This window comes from Nyctereutes procyonoides, unplaced genomic scaffold, assembly GCF_905146905.1.
Source record: "Nyctereutes procyonoides isolate TBG_1078 unplaced genomic scaffold, NYPRO_anot_genome, whole genome shotgun sequence".
NCBI lineage: Eukaryota > Metazoa > Chordata > Mammalia > Carnivora > Canidae > Nyctereutes > Nyctereutes procyonoides.
The window spans coordinates 17,483,795-17,504,211 of record NW_026575037.1 but is presented as its reverse complement, the minus strand read 5'-3'; the positions used below and the strand labels follow the sequence as shown (position 1 = coordinate 17,504,211).

Genomic DNA, 20,417 nt, shown 5'->3' with positions numbered 1-20,417 from the left:
TTGCACGAGCAGTATTTCTTTGTAAATATTTTCAAGTTGCTTTCTAGGATTATTTCCACAAACAGATTTAATGTTAGTTTGTTTCTGTTTCAGAAGTTTATATATCTAATCTTATCCCCAAATCTTCAGATTACCTCAGAATTTGGATCCTAGACTGATTTTAATGAATATGTTCTTTAAATGCCTTTTCAACTAAAATAAAATTTTGATTTATGAATTCTATTTTGTAATTTGTGAAACTGAGGGAAGTGAGTTAGAAAGGATATTAATGTATAAGGGCAGAGTTAAGATGTAATCTTTAAACCTGTTACTGTCTAGTCTTTTCCTTTTTAAAAATTTGCCCAAGTAAATCAACACAGAATCATATTTGTATGATCTAGAAATTTAGAAAACTGCTTAAATCACCATCCCCCCTTTTAAAAGTCAGGATATATGTTAAAACATAACTCTCCCAGACACTAAAGGTCTATATTATTTTAAAAGACAGGGTGTTTTATAATCTGCTTTCATAAACAATTCCAGAATTAAAAAAAAACAAAAACAAAAACAAAAACAAAAAACCACACCCAACAAAAAAAGACAACTCTTCAAGAAAATGTCCTTTGCTTCTAACTGCAGAATTCATTCACTAAACAAATATTGAGAATCTACCATGCAAAGGGGTTGTACCCAATGCTGAGAATATACATTAAGACACGGTTTCTGTTCTGGAAGAGGAATTCTTCTTATCAGAGGTGCAAAAGCCCACAGCCAAGTCATATGCTAAGTAGGAAAGCTGGAATTCAAGAAGTTCTCAAAAGGTTCAGATAAGCTAAAATAAACCAGGTAAAATTAAATGACAATACATTTATATTCATTAGCTTAGGAGGGGAGGGGCTAGACCTGGGGCTCCAGGTGGGGCTTGACCTCAGGATCCTGGGGTCAGGACCTGAGCTGAAGTCAGATGCTTAGCCACCCGGTGCCCCTTGCCCCTGTTCTTTTCAAATATTTAAAGGACCAGTGTGACAGAGCTTGCTAGCTGCCTTTCAGCACTCATTCCTTAGCAATGGAACCTTGATTTTTAATGGAGCACTTTGACATTTCTCAGCTTCCTCTGAAGTTAGTGGGCCATGCAACTAAGTTCTGAACATTGATCTATCAGTATAAATGGTTTGCAATATTTCTAGAAAATCTTAAAGAGAAAGGGTGTGCCCTTCGGCCTTTCTTCCTCTATCCTGGGGTGTGGTCATGATGACTGGAACTCTCACCGCCATCTTGGATCACAAGGGCAAAAGTGACACTCTAGGAACAGTGGAGAACTGAGATAAAAGGAGCCTGGATCGCTGACGCTTTCATCGTAGTTGTCCTTTTCAGTCCAGGACTACCTACCTCTGGATAACTTTTACATGAAAAGTCAATTTTCTTTTTGTTTTAGACAGTTATTTGGTGTTTCTTTTAGATGTAGTTGAACTTTGGGTACAAAAAAAAGAAAAAAAGAAAAAGGAGATTTTCTAAGATTTAAACTTTGTTTTTTTTTTTTTTTTTTTAGATTTAAACGTCTTAAAAAATAACATGATCTACTTTGTGTTGCTGTCTCCTATCTCTAGATCTGTTTAAATGGGGGTTATATGACAAGCTTCAGAAATGGTAACTATTGGGGGAGGGGGGAGGTCACTGCCAGACCTCTAAAAGTCCTTTAGCTCTTAAGATTATATAATCCCACCCCCACCCCACCTTAGGGATCAGTGGTTCTAAAAAAAAAAAAAAAAAAGACAAACAAACAAAAACATGGAGCTCCTCCCTGTTGTAAACATGTTTGGGTTCTTCCCACTAGACGGGGCTCAATGCTGCACAGTGTGGGACCCAGGAAATTTAACAAAAATCCCCTATCTCTGGACAAGCAGAGCAGGACTAACTCCATTTTGTGCTACACCTGCCACCTCCTGTATGACCCCCACATAACCTGCTTATTTTATTGCTTAAGGCGCTGCCCCACCCTAGTCAAGACGCTGGGCACACCCTAATCGGAAATCGGCTCATAACAGTGTAACCCTGCTTTGTCCCCGCCAAAACTGCGAGCCAATTCTGACCAAAGTAATAGGCCAGCTCAAATGGATACTATAGGGTAAGGTGTAATTCGATTGGCCACCTGCGTGTGGACCGACATTACTGTGCAACTTTCTGTGTATCCCATTGGCCACTGGCCCCTATAAAGCTGCTACCCCTCTTAGTCTCGGGGTCCAAGTCCCTGCTCCGCTGTGTCGGGTGCACTTGGACCCAAGCTCGAGCTTGTAAATAAACTCTCGTGTGTTTGCATTGGTGTCGGCTCCTTGGTGGTTTCTCAGATTCGCAATCTGGGGCACAACACACAGCATCAACTGACTGTTTTGGAGTTAAACTACTGGGACAGGCACTTCTAAAGTGATAATGAAGGAGAATCAAAAAGCAAATCAATAAATTTTTAGCAAACGTGTTGTCATAAAGAAAACTATATGAGCCTGGATAATATGAATAAATTAGGACATTTGTTGATCCTCCTGTGTACCTAGTGTAGTTGGTGAATTATTGCCCTACTTACATTTTTTTTTTCTTTTGGAAAACAAGGATAATACCCCTACCTTTTCCACCTTTCTTCTTCTGTTCTACTTCTCAACTTCGAGTAAGTGGAACTTTTACATTATTTTTAAAATTATACTTATCTGTGTTTTGTCTGTTGATTTAAATGTTTACTTCCTCAAAACAGTAATACATTCACATGGCAAAAGAGGCCAATTGGGAATGTAATACGTAAGAGATAAAATCCACCTTTCATCTCAGATGGTGACACCCCCCTCTCCCCAGCAGTAAACAGTTTCTTATATACTCTGTCAGATATATTCTTAGCATGTGTAGGCAGCTATAGTTATTTATGTGTGTATGTTAGAAAGGAGATTCATACATTCTGCGATGGCCTGGATGTTGGTTTTGTTCAATTCAACAAATGTTCATTAAACATCTACTATATACACAGACCTAAATAACTTTTAATCTCTTTTCCGTAACATCAAGTTCCAGCTGTATGTATCCATCTGAAAATAAGGGAGATATAACCACACTTGGTACTTCAACTTTTGAAATATTACATATACACATAGTCTTGCCTCTAACCCTATAGCTACTCTAAGACACTTAGTTCCATTTTTGGCTTTTTTTTTTTTTTTTTAATCCATGGAGTACTTTTCTGGAGTAGGTTCATATTGTTCCCATTTCCTTAAAGGACTTCACTTCTCAACCGACTGCAATTTGTTTTTTGGCCCATGATCCCAGTAACACAGGTCTTTCTGGGTGCCTGGGTGGCTCAGTTAAGCATCTGTCTTTGGCTCAGGTCATGATCCCAGAGTCCTGGGATCAAGTCCTGAATTGGGCTTCCTGCTCAGCAAGGGGGGAGAGGGCATGTCTGCTTCTCTGTCTCCCTCTGCCATTCCCCACCCCCCCCACCCCGGCGCTTGTGTGCTCTCTCATATAAATAAAATCTTTTTTTTTTTTTTTTAACAGAACACTGGTCTTTCCAAGATCATTCATGTTCTCTTACTTGCCAAAGCATCATACATACCGTAGCCTTATCTTTAATTTACTGACTTCTCTGCTGTCCTGGTAACCCTCTTTCTCTTAGATCTCTCTACACTTTTGACTTCAGGAAGTTACACTCTCCTTAGTTCTTTCCTATTTATGCTCAGTCTCTTTTATGGATTTATTTTCTCTGTGTGGCCCTTCAATGTTGGTGCTCATCTGCTTTTCATTCTCAGCTCATTATACTTCTCATTTTACATCCTCTTCTTGAGTGATCTACTTAGGTCTCATGACTTTAGCTATGGTCAATTGGTAACAAATTCCTCTCTGCACTGTTTTTTTATTTTTAAACTTTATTATTATTTTTTTAAGATTTTATTTATTTATTCATAAGCGACACAGAGAGGGAGAGAGAGGCAGAGACATAGAGGGAGAAGCAAGCTCCTTGCAGGGAGCCCCATCTGGGACTTGATCCTGGGACTCTAAGATCATGCCCTGAGGCAGGCACTTAACCATTGAGCCACCCAGGTGTCCCACCCTCTCTGTGCTCTTGATCTTGATTATATATCCAACTGTATGCTGGATATTTCCCTATTGAGAACCCAACATGTATGGAAATTAATTTATTCTCCTTGTCCCTCAAATTGAAAACCCTTCAGTATTCACCAACTCTGTTGTTGACATAATCCACCCACTCAAGCCAAAATCCTGGCATCAGCTTAGACTCCTCCATTCTCCTTTCTTTCCCATATTCAACCAATCCCCAAATTTTGCTAATCTTACCTCCTAAATATTTGCATCTGTCCCCAGTTGTATTCCTGTTACCGGTCCCATAATATAAACCTCATAATTTCTTAACTAATTCAAAATGATTTCTTAGCCACATTCAATTTTCATCTAAAATACCAACAGAACACAGGACACCTGGGTGGCTCCGTGGTGCAGGGTCTGCCTTTGGCTCAGGGTGTGATCCGTGTCTCTGTATTACTGAGTCTTGCATAGGGCTCCCTGCAGGGAGCCTGCTTCTTCCTCTGCCTATGTCTCTGCCTCTCTCTGTGGTTCTCATGAATAAATAAATAAAATCTTTAAAAAAGTAAAATACCAATTGAACTAAACCATTCTCTTATCATCTTCTGAATTTCCATATAAATATCAGTTTGGGAATCTGCTGGGATTCTAACAGGGATTAGACTAAACCTACTGATCAACTGGGGAGACTGACATTTTTTACAATATTGAGTCTTCCAATCCATAAGCATACTGTATCTGACCAGTTATTTGGGTCTTCTCTAATTTCTCTCAACCAAATATATATAAGTATATTATGTATTTATATACATATGTGTGTATATATATATATACATGTATATAATATAGAGTTCTTATACACCTTTCATTAAGATTTATTCCTAGGTGCCATGTGTTAGATGGTCCCCTCAAAATAACAGGTCCTAATTCCTGGAACCTATAACTGTTACCCTATTTGGAAGATGTATCTTTGCAAATGTGATTAAGGCTCTTGAGACAAGGAGATAATCCTAGATTATCCAAATGGATCCTAATGCTATCAGTGTCTTTATATAGAGAGGAAGAGGAAAATTCATGATATAGAGAGGAGATGACAATGTGAAGGTGGAGGCAGAGGTTGGGGTGATGATGTGGCTTCAAACCAAGGAATGCTAGCAGACACCAGAAAACTAGAAAAGGGAGGGAACAGGGCAGCCCTGGTGGCTCCACGGGTTAGCGCGGCCTTCAGCCCAGGGCCTGATCCTGGAGACCCGGGATGGAGTCCCATGTCGGGCTCCCTGCATGGAGCCTGCTTCTCCCTCTGCCTGTGTCTCTGCCTCTCTTTCTGTGTGTCTCATGAATAAATAAATAAAATTTTAAAAAGAAAAAAAAAAGGGAGGGAATAGATTCTCTGTAAAGCCTCTGGAGGGAGTGCAGCCCTGCTGACCCCTTGATTTCAGACTTGCGATCTCCAGAAGTAAGACAGGAGTTTGTTTTAAGCCACTGAGTTTATGGTAATCTGTCATAGCTATTGTAGAAAGCTAATATACGAGGTATTTGAAATTTTCGACACATTCATATTTATCATTTTAAAAAATTCATTTTCTAATTGTTTAGTGCTAGTTTTTCAAAATATAATTGATCTTTACGTACTGACTGTATCCAGCAGCTTGCTAAATTCATTATGAATACTGAAGGTTTATAGATTATAATTTATATACAGACGATCATGCTTTCTCCAAAAAAACAGATTCATGTATTTCTTTCCAATCCTTATACATTTTTTCCTTGCCTTTTTTTTTTTTAAGATTTTATTTATTTATTCATGAGAGACACAGAGAGAAAGAGAGGCAGAGACACAGGCAGAGGGAGAAGCAGGCTCCATGCAGGGAGCCTGACGTGGGACTCCATTCTGGGTCTCCAGGATCACGCCCTGGGCTGAAGGCAGGCGCTAAACCGCTGAGCCACCGGGGCTGCCCTCCTTGCCTTTTTGTTGCTGGGATGTCCAGTACAATAGTAAAGCATTTCCTTTTATCTTTTGATTTTATAATGTATCATCTATTCCAAATTTAAACTACAATGGAAATAGTAAAATAATAATAATAATAATACAGTATAAAAACAGTTAAACAAAATAACAAACACTATTCTAAGTAACAAATCCAGAGGCCTTTTCTTAAACCCTTCTCATGATTCTGCATCACTGGCCATTATTTATTAACTTTCTTAAACCCTTCTTCCTTGGCTAGATTCTCTTCCTCTAACTCCTTACAGATATCCCTAAGTGGTTTTTTTTTTTTTTTTTTTTAGGTTTTTCCTTTTTTTATACTGTTCTTATTAACTGTTAGGAAATCATCTTAAGGCCTATGATTATTCTTCAGAGCCAGGCCAGCTCCAGGTGTTTTCCTTTTCTTCTGGGGCAAAACAGAAAGAAAAGTCCCCCAATCTATGAGGCTCTTCTCCCAAGAGTGGAATGTATTCTCCCTTGTTTTGTCCTCTTTGTTGTACTCAAAGAAAAGTGTGAATCCTCTTTAAGGGTTTTACTAATAATTAGAAATAAGTTACAGAAGTCCCCAAATCTTCACAATGTTTTAATCCTTGATCTACACACAGAAATTCCTTTCAGTAGAAGAGGCTGGAGGGTATGGCAAAGTTGGGGAGTTAGAAAGCATGCTGGCCAGGAGGCCTCAGAGCAACATTTATCTTTTGTGAATTCACTTAGTTCAGGGTCTGGCCTTTGCATTACAGGGCCAGAGATGCTGAATCACGTTCATTAGGAGCTCGTGTATAAAAACGAAAATATCAATGTATTAATTTACAATGAAAAATGTATCTGTTATAGGAAATGGCTATTCATTTCACTTGGCCAGGACACTTTCTCACTGTAGAAAAACTGTAGGGGAATTAAAATAATATTCAAAACTGTATTTGCTGAGAGAAGCTAAAGAGTAAGAGGTTTTTACTTGTATGATTTAATGGAATCATATCAAGCTCTGATAGATCAAATTACATCCACGGTCAGAACAAAATAGGTTTTGTACCTGCTCGGAAGACTTTCCCCTTTAAACAGGGATCCTGCCAGATATTTACTTCCCAGGCTTTTTTTTTTTTTTTTTTTTTTTTGGCTCAATTCCTGATTGAGACATTCCTGCTTTAGGTTTGTTACTGCTTTCAGTCGAGTCTTGCTTTGGCCAGACAGGCTTATTTTCTGCTTTGATCCATTCTGCATTGACCTGTTAATAGAATTCATACAGGACAATCTTTAAGTGTTTGGAGAGTACCTGACCTACGGACCACAAATACTGCTTTGCATACATCTTGCATACTATATGTTCACCAGAAGTCCTCAATTCTTAACTGCAGAGCCAAAACAAGAAGTACTTAAAAAAAAAAAAAAAAAGAAAAGAAAAGAAAAAAGAAAATCATAAATAGCTCCCAATGCCAGGCAGGCTGGCACATAGCAAACACCCTCAAATCTGGTGAACAAAATATGCAGTTCCTACCCCTTCTGCCTAATGCAATTCGGAAAAGCATTACAGAGCACACAGCCTGCCAGGCTGGAAACCCTGCCAGGCTGCAGCTCGCGCCTCACCTCTGCGCGGGGACCCCGCCCTCCCTACAGCTCGGCTCCAAGCCCTGACCACGGGTCAGCGCGGGCTGAGTAAGCAAGCACCCCCGCCTTGGACAAGGCCTCGGTGGTAGTTTAATTTCACCACGAGCAGCACCCACTTCCTAATGAGACAGTCAAAGCGAAAAAGATGGATACAAATAAAGCAAAGGTGAGAAAACGGGAAAGGTGTCTTTTTTAAATTTTTTTTTCATTTTTTTTTTTTTAATGAAACAAACCAGCTTTTAGCAAAATACAGCTGCACCGCTCAGCCCTGGAAATCACCTCGGCGGCCTCAGTGCCTCTAGGGGGTCGGGGCCCAGCTCCGGGGTTCAGAAACCCGGAGCGCAGCGGCCAGACGTCTGCCACTCGGGGGCCCCGAGCCCTGCGGGCGCCCCGCTCCAGCCCCCGGCTGCTCGGCGGGCACGGCCGCCACACCCGCTCGACGCCGGCGGGGGAGCCGCGAGACGGAGACGGGGCAGCCGGGCGGCCGCAGGCTCCCCGCGGGGCAGGGTGGCGGCCGCGACCCGCCGCGACCCGCCGCGACCCGCCGCGACCCGCAGCCCCCGCCCGGACTCCGCGCCTCGGGCCGCGCCGGCCCTTTCCCGGGCTGGGCGCGTTCCTTCCGCCCAGAGCGGGCAAAGAGTCCCCGGGCCGCCGAGCTCGCCTGCGCCCGAGCGCCCCCTAGGAAGCCGGCCGGAGCGGCGGCGGCGCCTCCGCGGCGATCTTCGGAGCTCGGTCGGGGTTGCCCGGGCTGCCGGCGAGCGGGGCTTCCCCGCCCCTCCCCCCTCCCCCCTGCGCCCCCCCCCCCGCGCGCCCCTCCCCGCCCGGCGGCCGGAACCTCCCTGCGGGGCGGAGTGATACCGGCGGCGGCGTAGAGCGCGGCGCGGCCGACAGGGGCGCCCGGGACCGCGCGGGGCGGGCGGAGGGAGGAGGGGAGGGGAGGGGAGGGGAGAGGAGAGGCGGGGCCGGGGCGGGTTGTTGTGAGGCGACTGCGCTACCGCCGGACCGGGGCGGTTATGGCGGCTCCATATTAACACCCTCCTCCTCCTCCTCCTCCTCCGCCGCCGCCGCCGCCTCCTCCTCCTCCTCCTCCTCCTCCTCCTCCTCCTCCTCCTGCTCCTCTCCCGCCCGCCCGCACTCGTAAGCCATCTCCCCCTTCACCCTGACGCCTACCGCTTCCCCTCGCCTCTCCCCCTCCCCTCTTCTACCATGCCCGGCATGATGGAGAAAGGGCCCGAGTTACTGGGGAAGAACCGATCGGCCAACGGCAGCGCCAAGAGCCCGGCGGGCGGCGGCGGCGGCGGCGCCTCGTCCACCAACGGCGGGCTGCACTACTCGGAGCCCGAGAGCGGCTGCAGCAGCGACGACGAGCACGGTGGTAGCCTCGAACTCCTCCCCGCCAGCCCGCCTGCCCCCCTCCCTCCTCCCCTCCCCCAGCCCCCTCCCCTCGCCGCGCTCCCGCCCTCCCTCCCCTCGGAGCCCGGGCGCTGCGGTAGCCTCGAACTCCCGGTGCAGTGCAGCAGCACCCCCCGCGACCCCCGTCCCTCCGCCCTCCGCCCTCCGCCCTCCGCCAATCCTCCGCCCTCCCTCCGCCCCCCCTGCTCCCCGCCCCCATCCGCTGCCATCTCCCGGAGTGCCCGGAGTTAATATCTTCCCATCCACCCGCCGCTTCTTTCCTCCCTCCAGCAATTTTTATATTTTATTAAGTGTCTCTTCCTTTTTCTTTTTTTTTCCCCCTCCCTACTCTTTTTTTTTTTCTTCTCTTTTCTTTTTCTTTCTTTCTTTTTTCTTTCTTCTTTTTTTTTTCTTTTTTGGCATTGCTTTGCAGATGTTGGGATGAGAGTCGGAGCTGAATACCAAGCTCGGATCCCTGAATTTGATCCAGGTAGATATATTTGCTTAAGCAAAAATCCTGTCTCTCCAACCCACCTCCCCCCCCCACCTCCCCCCCCACCCCCCACCCCCCTTTCTGGGAATGATTTAGGGTGGAAGGGGTAGAGGGGCGGCCGAGGTGTAGGGGTCCGGGGGTGCGGTTGGGAGGGGATGCGGGGCTGGGATGGGCAGGCATCTGGCGGGGAGGCTGTCAGGCTTGGCAGGGCTGTGACACAGGGCGTGTGGGCAGATGTGTGCATCGCAAGGTTAACATGGTTCCTTTTGGAGGCCACTTGCCCGCCGGTGGCATCGCCTTTCTGCCCCCAGGAGCCCCGGGCGAGGTCGGGGAGGAGCAGAGGGAGGCGGCCCTCGGCGGATTCGGGGGGTCCGAGGCTGGGGAAGGAGCGGCTGCTGGGCCGAGGCTGCAGGAGAGGGCGTGCGGGCTGCGTGTACGAGAACCCTGCGAATGTCAACCGCACAGCACCGACCCCCGGGAGCGGAGGGCCGCGCTCCGCAAGGGCGGCGGATGCCGGGGCTGCTGTCATCGGCCCCAGCCGAGGCGAGCCCTGCCCTGCCCTGCCCTGCCCTGCCCTGCCCGACCCGCGCGTCCACGGGGTTTTCTTTTCTCTTTCTTTTTAGCTAGGTGGTGTAGCCCTGGCCGCGGCAGCTCTGCGGAGTGCAGGAGCCGCGGAGAGAAAGGGATGGGGGAAGGGGGTGGGGAGAAGCCCGAGGCGCACCTCGCCCTGCAGCCAGCCCTGGGAAGTCAGACCGCAGGACAGTGGCTGCAGCTGCCAAGGAGACATTTTCTCCCCGAGCAGCCAGGTTCCAGCGTCCTCTGCCAACCCAGCTTGCGGGCTCCCTGTCTACTTTTCTCCAAACAGGCTCTCTGGCGGTCACGGGATTTCAGCCTGGACGGGGATTGGGCGAGAGTTCCGCATATGGAGGCGCCCTTGCAGGAGCCTCCCGGAGTGGAGCGTGTTTCCTTCTCCCCACCCCAGACCCTTCTTCAGTTCAGGCTTTGGACTGACTTTGAAGGAGCTTTTTTTTTTTTTTTTTTTTTTTTTTCCCTTTTCTTTTTTCTCTTCTCTCCCCTCCTGCCTCCTTACAGTTGGTCAGTTTTTCTGCCCATTGCCAACTCATGTAATAACATTGTATCGTACTTTTGAATTCTGTATTAGTTCTTGATAGGGCTTGCTTGTATTTTTTTTTTTTTTTTTTTTGGCGGGGAGGGATAGCTTCTTTCCTTCATTATGGGGTATAGATGGCTATCATCATTCATCCCCTGCCCATTAAGGCAATGCAAAAAAAAAAAAAAAAGGTGGGGGGGGGTTAGGTGGCAGCCCCTCCTGTCCCAAGGGGGAGGGTAAAATAATGAGTGTTAATAGGATCGTCCGTGCAGCCTATTTTCAGTAGGTAAAAGCAATGGTGAGGGTGCTCACTAGATGTGGGTTGCCTTCCAAAGGGCATAGCTGTTAATACATTTTATTCAAAAGCTATCCAGTGTATGTACTACTGGTGGGCTTCGAATAATTTTAAATGATCTTATGAAACTAATTTTGTTGTAGTAGCTAGTAGGGGAGTAACACTCTTCACATTATCGTGCTGCTTCGGGAATCAGCTTGACATTTGACATACTTTGACTTGAGATAGACTGAATTCAGTTCCTAGCTCTTTTATTTTTGTGCTCTGAACCAAGTTCGCGGCCTTCCCTGATCCTTAATTTCCTTAGCTGTAAAATGGAAATAAAAAATGCTTCATGGAATTCTTGTCAGGAATACATGACTGGGCATATGGCAGTTATTCAGTAAAGATTAAATTTCCTGATTAGAAGGAACAACCCTGCATACATTTTTACCTTTCTGATTTGGGATACTCTGCTTTTTTTTTTTTTTTTGGTAAATGATAAATTGATTTACAAATTATAATCCAATAGCCAGAGCTATTTCCTAAGTTAATAAACATTTATCTTTATGCTCCATTAGGTAGGTTTATATTTCATAGACAAGTATGCACAGGTTGATTAGGAGGTCTTGGGTCTAAAAAAACAGACTTTTTGCTGGAACAAATATATGGCCTTAGTCTAGATCACTTTTTTGGTTTTGGTTTGGTTTGGGTTTTTTGGTTTTCACTTCATGATAGACTAAATACTGGAATAAATTTCAAAATTTGAAAAATAATCATTAAAAATGCAGACCACTTCGGGTAGTTTTACATGGCCACTATTTGGGTTATCCAGTTACTTGATCATCATTTTTAAATTATTATTTTAAGCCTAAACAGAATATTTGTAGGAAAAAAAAATCACTGAATTTTTTTAAAGTCATATTTTCAATATTTTTACTCATGATAATTGATACTCTTCATCAGGTTAAGGGTATATGTCACATTTTAAAAATTCATCTATAAATTTTTTGCTTAATAGTATGCAGAATACTGAACCCAAGGACACAACTAAAACCAGTTATCACTTAAGCCTAGGGCTTTTCTGTGGCCATTGTAAGCAAATCTTGTCAAGCAAATGTAGATTATCAGTTGTTAACACACTTTTAAAAGGTAGATCTTGAACCTCTATGCCTTTCAATATAGTGCCACTGGTCTATTTTATTCTAAGTGTTGTGCTGTGGTGTGAAGTTTCTACTTCACATTAATCCAGTATAACTTGGTGAAAAACATATTTCCTTAGAAAAGATAAAAGGAAAAGAGATTTATTAATTAATGATAGAAATTAAGAAATAATCAGTTCCTCTCCTTTTCTCTTTGTCATACCATTCTCTTTAGTCTCATAAACCATTCAGTCTACCTTCATGGAGATTATTTACCTATAACCAAGTTATTTGGGAGAAAAATTCCTTAGATACCAAGATTATTATGATCAAAATATAGGAAAATTAAAGAGGATGTGTGTGTGTGTGTGTGTTGGATATTTTTATTGGAGGAGTTGATGGTGATGATAGAAAACACAGAATGACATACTAAAATGAGTATTTTAGAAAATGTGAGAAGAATTGTGATTTAAATTAGAATTACTGAATAAAAGTTTAGGAACAGTGTATGTTAACATCATTGCTAAGAATGCCTCTATAAAAATTTACTAACTGGATTTGATTATTTTCTTAGGTGCCTTTTTTTTTTTTTCAGATTTTTCGCTTCCAAACTTTTATTTATTGCCTCCTGACTGTGTATCAAGGAGGAGCAGTTTCCTGTGGAGATTAAGAGTTTCACCTCTTCCCATATGCCTTTTAGCTAATGTGGCATAGTGACCTTGATGAACTACCTGATGTATCCATGCCTTTGTTTTCTCATTTGTGAGAGGGAGATGCTAACTGTATCATAAGATTTGGTGAAAAATAATGTCTATAAAGCAATGGTCTTCAAAATGTTTTGTGTATCCATAAAAGAATTTTCAAAAAAATATTTTCTCGCATATTTCTGACATCTATCACTTGTTGCTGTGTTTATATAGTTGAAAAATATAATCTCCAGTTTATTGAAAATATTAACATTTTGAAATATAGCCATTATATCCTTATTTTAAATGCATTCAGTTAAATACAAATACTAGAGTAATATGATAGTATCTGTTTTAAAAAAAAGTCTAAATAGGCAAATAGTCTGAAAGTTAACATTTTTCCTTTTTATTTTTGAAATCATTCCATGCATTCCCCCCCCACAGACTTTTGTAGTTTTGTGCTTGAAAGTACTTTATTGATGACTTATTCAATTTCTCTATCACTGTATTATGTATTCTTGTGAACATAAGGTTCTAAGTGTTAAGTCTCTTCTGGTTTGAGTTATTACAATTAATATATAATTGATTGAAATTCTAATAGCTATGGTGCCTTGAGTAAAGGAGAGCCTTGCTGACACTCTTTGTTTGGCACTGTGGAGGTCTTAAAATTTTGTGCAATGTACTCTGTCAAATGTGGGATGAGGTGAGAAAGGTGCCTTTTTTTTGGGGGGGGGCGGTGAGAGAAGGACATTTGTAAAGAAGATCAGAGGTAGAATGAGCATATTGCTTAGAATGTGGTGAGTTTGCAGGCAGATTGTCTTGGGAAAGAGCACATAGGGAAGCTAAAGTTCTAAAAATTGATTACTATAAAACTTATGCTTACGTATCCCTTGAAAAGTCATTTACTTATCCCAGTTTGAAGGTAGTGAATTAAATATGTGAGAACCTAGTTCATAAATAGAATTTTTAAAAATGTTTTGCGTGTCTTAATATTCTCAGTACTTAAGTTCTTTATGTAAAATATTCATCCCATGATTTCCATCAAAATCCTTATTCTAAATGTCTTAAATCTAAGAAGAAATAGATTTTTATTTTTGTCCTTATTTTGAAATTTGCTATTGGAGTAAAATCCTAGCTTATCAAAATTATACTTTTGTTTTTTAGTTGTTGGTTTTCCCCCAGTTAGTCTCATAAATGAACTTTACCATCTGCAGTTAAGGATATCTAAAAGATTTCAAAAGGATTAAACTTTTAAGTGTTTCATGCTTTTAAAAATTGTTTAATTTGTTTTCAGAACTGTCATGCTACTATGTAGTCTTTTAAAATGATAGTAGCTTGCTATCTAGGTTTTGGTTTGGTTTTTTAACCTATTTAGAAGATAGAATTTTTTTAAAAAGATTTTATTTATTCATGAGAGACACAGAGGGAGAGGCAGAGACATAGGCAGAGGGAGAAGCATGCTCCCTGTTGGGAGCCTGATGCAGGACTCGATTCCAGGACCCTAGGATCACCAACTCAGCCAAAGGCAGATGCTCAACCACTGAGCCCAGTCCAGAAGATAGGATATTTCTAAGACTTGTTATTTTGTTGGTGAAGCAAGCTTGATTTTCAGTGTTACTTCTGTGTATCAGATAGTTTTGAGATACAGTGTTAAATATTGTTACACATAAAAGCAAAATAAACATTGAGATTCTGCCCTTTAAATATTTTTCTTCAACTTTTATAATGGAAAGGATAAGACTTCATTGGATGCAAAGCATCCTAAGAGGTACATTGTTTTTAATAATACAAGGTACTTTCTCTTACTTTATAGGAAAGGAGTCAGATCTGAGTTGTTAGAAAAACAAAAAGTCATTTTAGCTATCTAGTCTCATTTTCAAGGGGTTGATGAAAGAAGGCACCAGCTGTTTGTGTTAGAGACCCATGAGGTTTTATTCATTTGTGTTATTATTTGATAAAGTGACAAGCTTTTCAGAATAAAGATAACTGCTTTCAATGAGCATATACTAGCAAGAATAATGTCTTAGGTAATGCTTACTCTATGCCAGGTACTTTTCATACATTCATATAATTTTTGATTCTGTGAAGTAGGTACTCTCATCCCTTTTAAAAAATATTTATTTTAGAGCACAAAAAGCAGGAAGGGATAAAGGAACAGAGAAAAATCCTCAAGCAGACTCCCCACTGAGTGGGAAGCCAGACAGGGGGGCTGAGGGAGGGAGGAGCTCAATCCCAGGACCCTGAGATTGTGATCTGAGCTGAAATCCATAGTCAGCCGCTTAACTGAGCCACCCAGGCACCCCCTCATCATCTGTGTTTTTAAAGAACTAAACTGAGGCACAGACAGCATAGGTCAATTTCCTTAAGATGACAAAGCTAGGAAATCGCAGTTTGGATTCAGATTTAGAGTCTGGCTCTGTAATGGTTACACTCTTAACCATTATATTAAAATATCTCATTTCCTGTGAACATCAGTCATCTCTTGGGCCTAGTTGACACATACATGATTGAAAATGGTGGAGTTTAGCTCAAGATTAGGAAAAGAACATTGTGAAATGTCTAATTAGGCATTCTCTGCTACCAGACGTGATTACTCTCCGTTACCCCACCCCCACCCCCACATTAGAAGAGCTGTTAGTCCTCACAGCTTGGGTGTCAGTTTTTATCAGATGAGTCCCTTAATTATAGTCCTAAGAATTTTTTGGGAAACTTAACTGTTATTCTTCGTGGGGTAAAATACAAAAAAATAGTTCATGCCTGTCTAAGAAGAGACATTTTGTAAAGGTATTTTAATTAAGATTTTCTGTAATGCAGAAATCAGATGCAGGAAATATGTTTAAATATTAGGCATGATAGGCTCTTAAGACTTGGGAGTTAATGGAAACCTTTCTTTGTTGCATTCCTCATTCTATTAAGTAGGATTTAAATTATCTTATTGTTATAATCCATCTTGAAAAAGAATTAGTCCATGTTGAAGCATTGAAGTTTAGAATACTCACTAGAAATAGCAGTAGATAAAGACTTCTGACCAACTTGGATAGCTTGTGTATTTTATTTCCATTGAGTGGCTGCCAATTTTGCTTTTGTGTTTGTATTTTATGTGATTAGAAATTTAATATATATCTTATTTTTGAAGTTTTTTAAGAACTTGACATTTGTTTTCATTGAATATTAAATTTTTTTAAAGATTTTACTTATTCATGAGAGAAACAGAGAGAGAGAGAGGGGCAGAGACACAGGCAGGGAGAAGCAGAAGCAGGCTCCATGCAGGAAGCCTGACTGGGACTCGTCCCCAGGTCCCCAGGATCACGCCCTGGGCTGAAGGCTGCACTAAACCGCTGAGCCACCCCGGCCGCCCTGAATATTAATTTTAGATAATGTACTTCTAATTTGCATTTTCTTAAATTCTCAGCTTTTATTTTTGTCCTCTTTTATTAAAGTTACAAAAAATGTAGTAGGTCTTGCTGTTAGATTCATTTTGTTATTACGGTTTTTGTGATACTTTGGTGTTGTTTTCTCATTTCTCCATCCTTAATTTTTCTTTATAAGTAAAACCTACAAGTTTTAAACAATTTTAGCTTCATATTTTCACTAACAATATATTGTTCTGTAACTATAATTTGTTGATTGAATATGCAGTAGTAAAGTGTAATGATTCTCTAAAAATTAAAAACGACTGAACTATATTAAATTTTTGCTGGATAGGTAACTTCTCTAGATTGGGATTATACTAGTAGTTCCTTTACCCCTGGAAGTGAATGTTCTTAATTCCAAATATCTTATAACATTATGAATGGTTACAGTTTAAACTCAGAATTCTGATAATATGTGAATAATTTTGGAATTCTTGCCATTAGTTGGTGGTAGCTATCAATACCTCATAAAAGTCAATTATGACATATTCATAGACAAGTCTTAAAGTAGGTGGCAACAATGCTTCATTTCTTGATAGTTTTAATTAACTTGAATGCACCTAGGAATTAGAAAGAATCCAGAAAAAGACCACCAAGTAATTAAAAGACAGAACCCACAGGCATGTACTTGGCACTGAGATAGCTGTGTCAGGCTTTCACTCATTCTGTCCTTAATGCAGTTTTAATAGAGCTTGATTTTTCTGACTTTTTAGTCAGAAAACATTGGAAATAAGCAACACTAATGGTATGCTTCTACATTAGTAGACTCAGATTATATCAAGAAGAAACAGCATTATTGACTTTTACATTTTTTTACTTTGTTTTCCTCTTACACAGAGCATAGTTTTTTAAACTGTAATAAATGAGATTAATGCTAAGAAGGAATAACCTACAGACTCACAAGGAGTAAAATTAAATAAAAACCATAAAAAACCAGATACAATTATTTTTAAATGATGATAATCTTGGCCCATTAAGATATGAGACAAAACAAATAACACCTGAACTATTTTCTAGTTTTAAAAGAACTTTTAATGGCTCCTAAATAATGTTTAGAAGGTTAAACCAGGTTCATTACCTGTCAAGTAGAGCTATACAACGTACTTAAGAAAACTTTTCTTTTAAATTTAAAGGGGGTTAACTTCAGTGTTTGTGAAATTTTCTTCAATTCCATAAATGAAATATGTAGTATATTTAATGTAAATCTGTTTTCCTTCTCTGTGTTTTCCTGACTTTCTTTGTCCTCTTGCAGGTACTGTACTAAAATAGAAAGAAAGCTTGCTTTGTTTATACTTATTTTAAATGTACATAAAATCCATCATATTTAAAGCAGTGAATTTTTTTTCCCCAGGTGCTACAAAGTACACAGATAAAGACAATGGAGGAATGCTTGTGTGGTCTCCGTATCACAGTATCCCAGATGCCAAATGTAAGTTTTCTGAAATTGAATATTTGTGTCAGTAGGGATCTATCAGCCAATTCAAAATGCAACTTATATTTGTTTTGGGTTGCTTAGATTCTCATAAGAAAACAGTTTGTCTTTGTTTTGTTTTGTTTTTTTGATGGAGGTTGTTATATTAGAATGTTTTTCCTTTTGAAAGATAGTGGGTTGATCATTCCAATTTGTGTCAGGCCCAGGAAGACTGAAAATACCTAGGATCTGATGGCATTGCTGCTTAAATCCTCAAGCAGGGGAGGGAGTTACTATGTAGACATCTGCACAGGCTTTTCCTCAGTATATGGAGCTGTAAAGAAATGCCTTCAAACTTCAAAGAGCCCACTATCATTACCATTTTAAAGAGGAAAGGGGAAAGAACTGACTTCAGCAGCCATCAATCAGGTCATCTTTGAGCTCTCCATTTCTGGACGGAGACCTTCTGGATCATTGACCATGCACTTCTTGAATCATGGTGTGGCTTTAGACTTCAATGTGATGTAGCGGACCTGATCCTTTGCGGCACATCAGATATAGGAAACGTGCAGGTAACAAAACTAAGATTCCCACCCCTCCATTCAGTTATCATTGAATTTGTTAAAACAGACAAACAAAACCACTGCACAGCTATTCTTGCAGCTGTAAAATAAGCTTGTCTTTTAAAAATATTTACTAAAATCTTAAAGATGTCCTATATATAATGTGCATAGTAAGTCTAAGCATATTTATTGATGCAATAAGAGAACTAAAAATTGACAATTGACTATTATGCTGCATACCTGATAATTCTTCCTGTTTGAGAGTTTTGGAATACCAGCAAAAGGTCTAGCTGGTAATCTAGAATTACATGCCCTTGAGGCATTCTTAACAAAAAACACAAAATTGTACATTTGGCCTGGGACTGTATACTGAGAAACCTGAAGGAGATTATCAGGTTTCTCTGGTTCAGTTCTCATTACAAGCAAAGGTTTTCATTCATAAACTGAGTATCAGGGTATCACTGGCTTTTGCTCTCGTAGCACTGCTTTGTACAGTGGTGCATTTAACAAAGTAGAAAACAAAATTCAGAAAGCCATCATATCCTGATTGTGTGGTGTCCATGTAGAATATACTAGACCAAAGATCTCGGGTAGTGGTTTTCAACCTTGGCTGTACATTGGAATCATGTGGGGGAACTTTTAAAAAAACTGTACTGATGTCTGGTCTCTATCTCTAACCAATTAAATCAGAATCTTTAGGGGTGGAGTCTGGACTGACTTTATTTTAATTAATTTATTTTTAAAGATTTTATTTTTAAATAAATAAAGTCGGTTAAACATCTGACTCTGTGCCCTCCTTGGGGCTCAAACTCTTGACTCCAAGATCAAGAGTTGCACTCTCTTCCAGTGGAGCCAGCCAGGTGCCTCAGACTTACTTTTTAAAGGATCTCCCACTGATTTTACTACATAGCCAAGATTGGAAACCACAGGTTGACTGGTATTGTTTAGCCTTCTATTTATAGGACTGTAGGACATTTTTGTTAAGCAGCATATATTTAGACCTGTCTTGTGCTTAAGTGCTGTGTGTTTAAGCTCTAAACAAAATGTAATGTTTGGATTTTCTGCAAATGTTTACAGTCTTAGGGAACTATAATAGCATCCATAAAAAATAGTTATTCTAGCAACATTGTTATAATAGCATTTTTTATATATTCAATTATCTTAAATTGATTAATAATAATAGTAGACTCCTATAAAGTACCTAAAATGTGCCAAGTGTTATTCCAAACACTTGATATATATATTAGCTCCTTTAATCCTAGGAAGAAGGTACTGTTTTTAGAGTGAGGAAATTAAGGTACAAAAAGGTCATTTTAATTGTGTATAGTCAAACTAGCAATAAGGCTGAGAATCAAGCCCTGGTAGACTAGTGGGATCAGAATTCTTAACCTCTGCTTCTCCAAATATGCTCAAAGAGAATTTTATATATCATATATACACACATACATACACTTAAAAAAGGCTCAAACAGGAGTATGATTACATGTATTTCACATAAACCAGGCCTGTTGACTGAAATGGTAGACATCTTAGCAGTGAGGCCTTAGAACACCTAGTACCTTTACCATTGAAGCTGTGCTTATCCAAGTAATTCTATTGACTTGATTACATATGTAGAATGAATGAAAATGGAATATTTAGACACTTTCTGTATAGCTGCAGGAAGAGCTTAAGAAAATTTAGGGCTACCAAAGCATACTTAAACATGTTGTTATTACATATAGCTGGCAAAACTATAGACAAACCATCCTTTGTACAGCAGTCAGGAGTGGGAAGGCAAAGGCTTTGAGCCAACTCTTAGTATGAGATGGGCTCTGAAACAACTAAGTCTCTTCAAATAAAGATTGCAACAAAAAAAATGAAGAAATTGTCTAATATTTTACACTGTAATTAGGTTCTATTGGCTACATACAGATTGATCTATTTTGTATACAAAAATAATTAACATCATTGAATTTAATAAGTATGTGCTATAGAATCTTAGAGATTAATCATCCTAAGTAAAATTTTAAGTCAGGGAAGCTTCTGATCCTGTTCATTGAAGTAAAAGTCTTTTTTTGTAACATTTCATGAAAAGTTTTCCCTGGAAAAGGCATGGAATATAATGTTTTTATTCTGCTCTGTTTAAAAAAAGACTTGAGCACACAAAGTAAATAAGAATAATTAATTATATAACATTGTTTCATTGCAGTGGATGAATATATTGCAATTGCAAAGGAGAAACATGGCTACAATGTGGAACAGGTATGTAGAGAAACATTTTAATATTAAAGTTTGCCCCTCC

The 20,417-nt window shown here is 40.5% G+C and overlaps 1 protein-coding gene across 4 annotated transcripts in view; it reads left to right on the top strand.

The window, feature by feature from the left end:
- The first annotated feature begins 8,660 nt into the window (after window positions 1-8,660).
- Window positions 8,661-20,417, top strand: part of RCOR3 (REST corepressor 3) — a 53,468-nt gene continuing 41,711 nt past the window's right edge. For 2 of the 4 annotated variants that reach the window (XM_055319196.1, XM_055319195.1), the window contains exons 1-4: window positions 8,661-9,020; window positions 9,474-9,530; window positions 17,511-17,588; window positions 20,325-20,377. In XM_055319196.1, coding sequence (XP_055175171.1) covers window positions 8,855-9,020; window positions 9,474-9,530; window positions 17,511-17,588; window positions 20,325-20,377 — 354 coding nt within the window. In that variant the 5' untranslated portion in view covers window positions 8,661-8,854. Of the gene's footprint in view, window positions 9,024-9,473; window positions 9,531-17,510; window positions 17,589-17,791; window positions 18,143-20,324; window positions 20,378-20,417 lie in introns of those variants that run through there. The other 2 variants (XM_055319194.1, XM_055319197.1) reach the window with 2 other exon arrangements.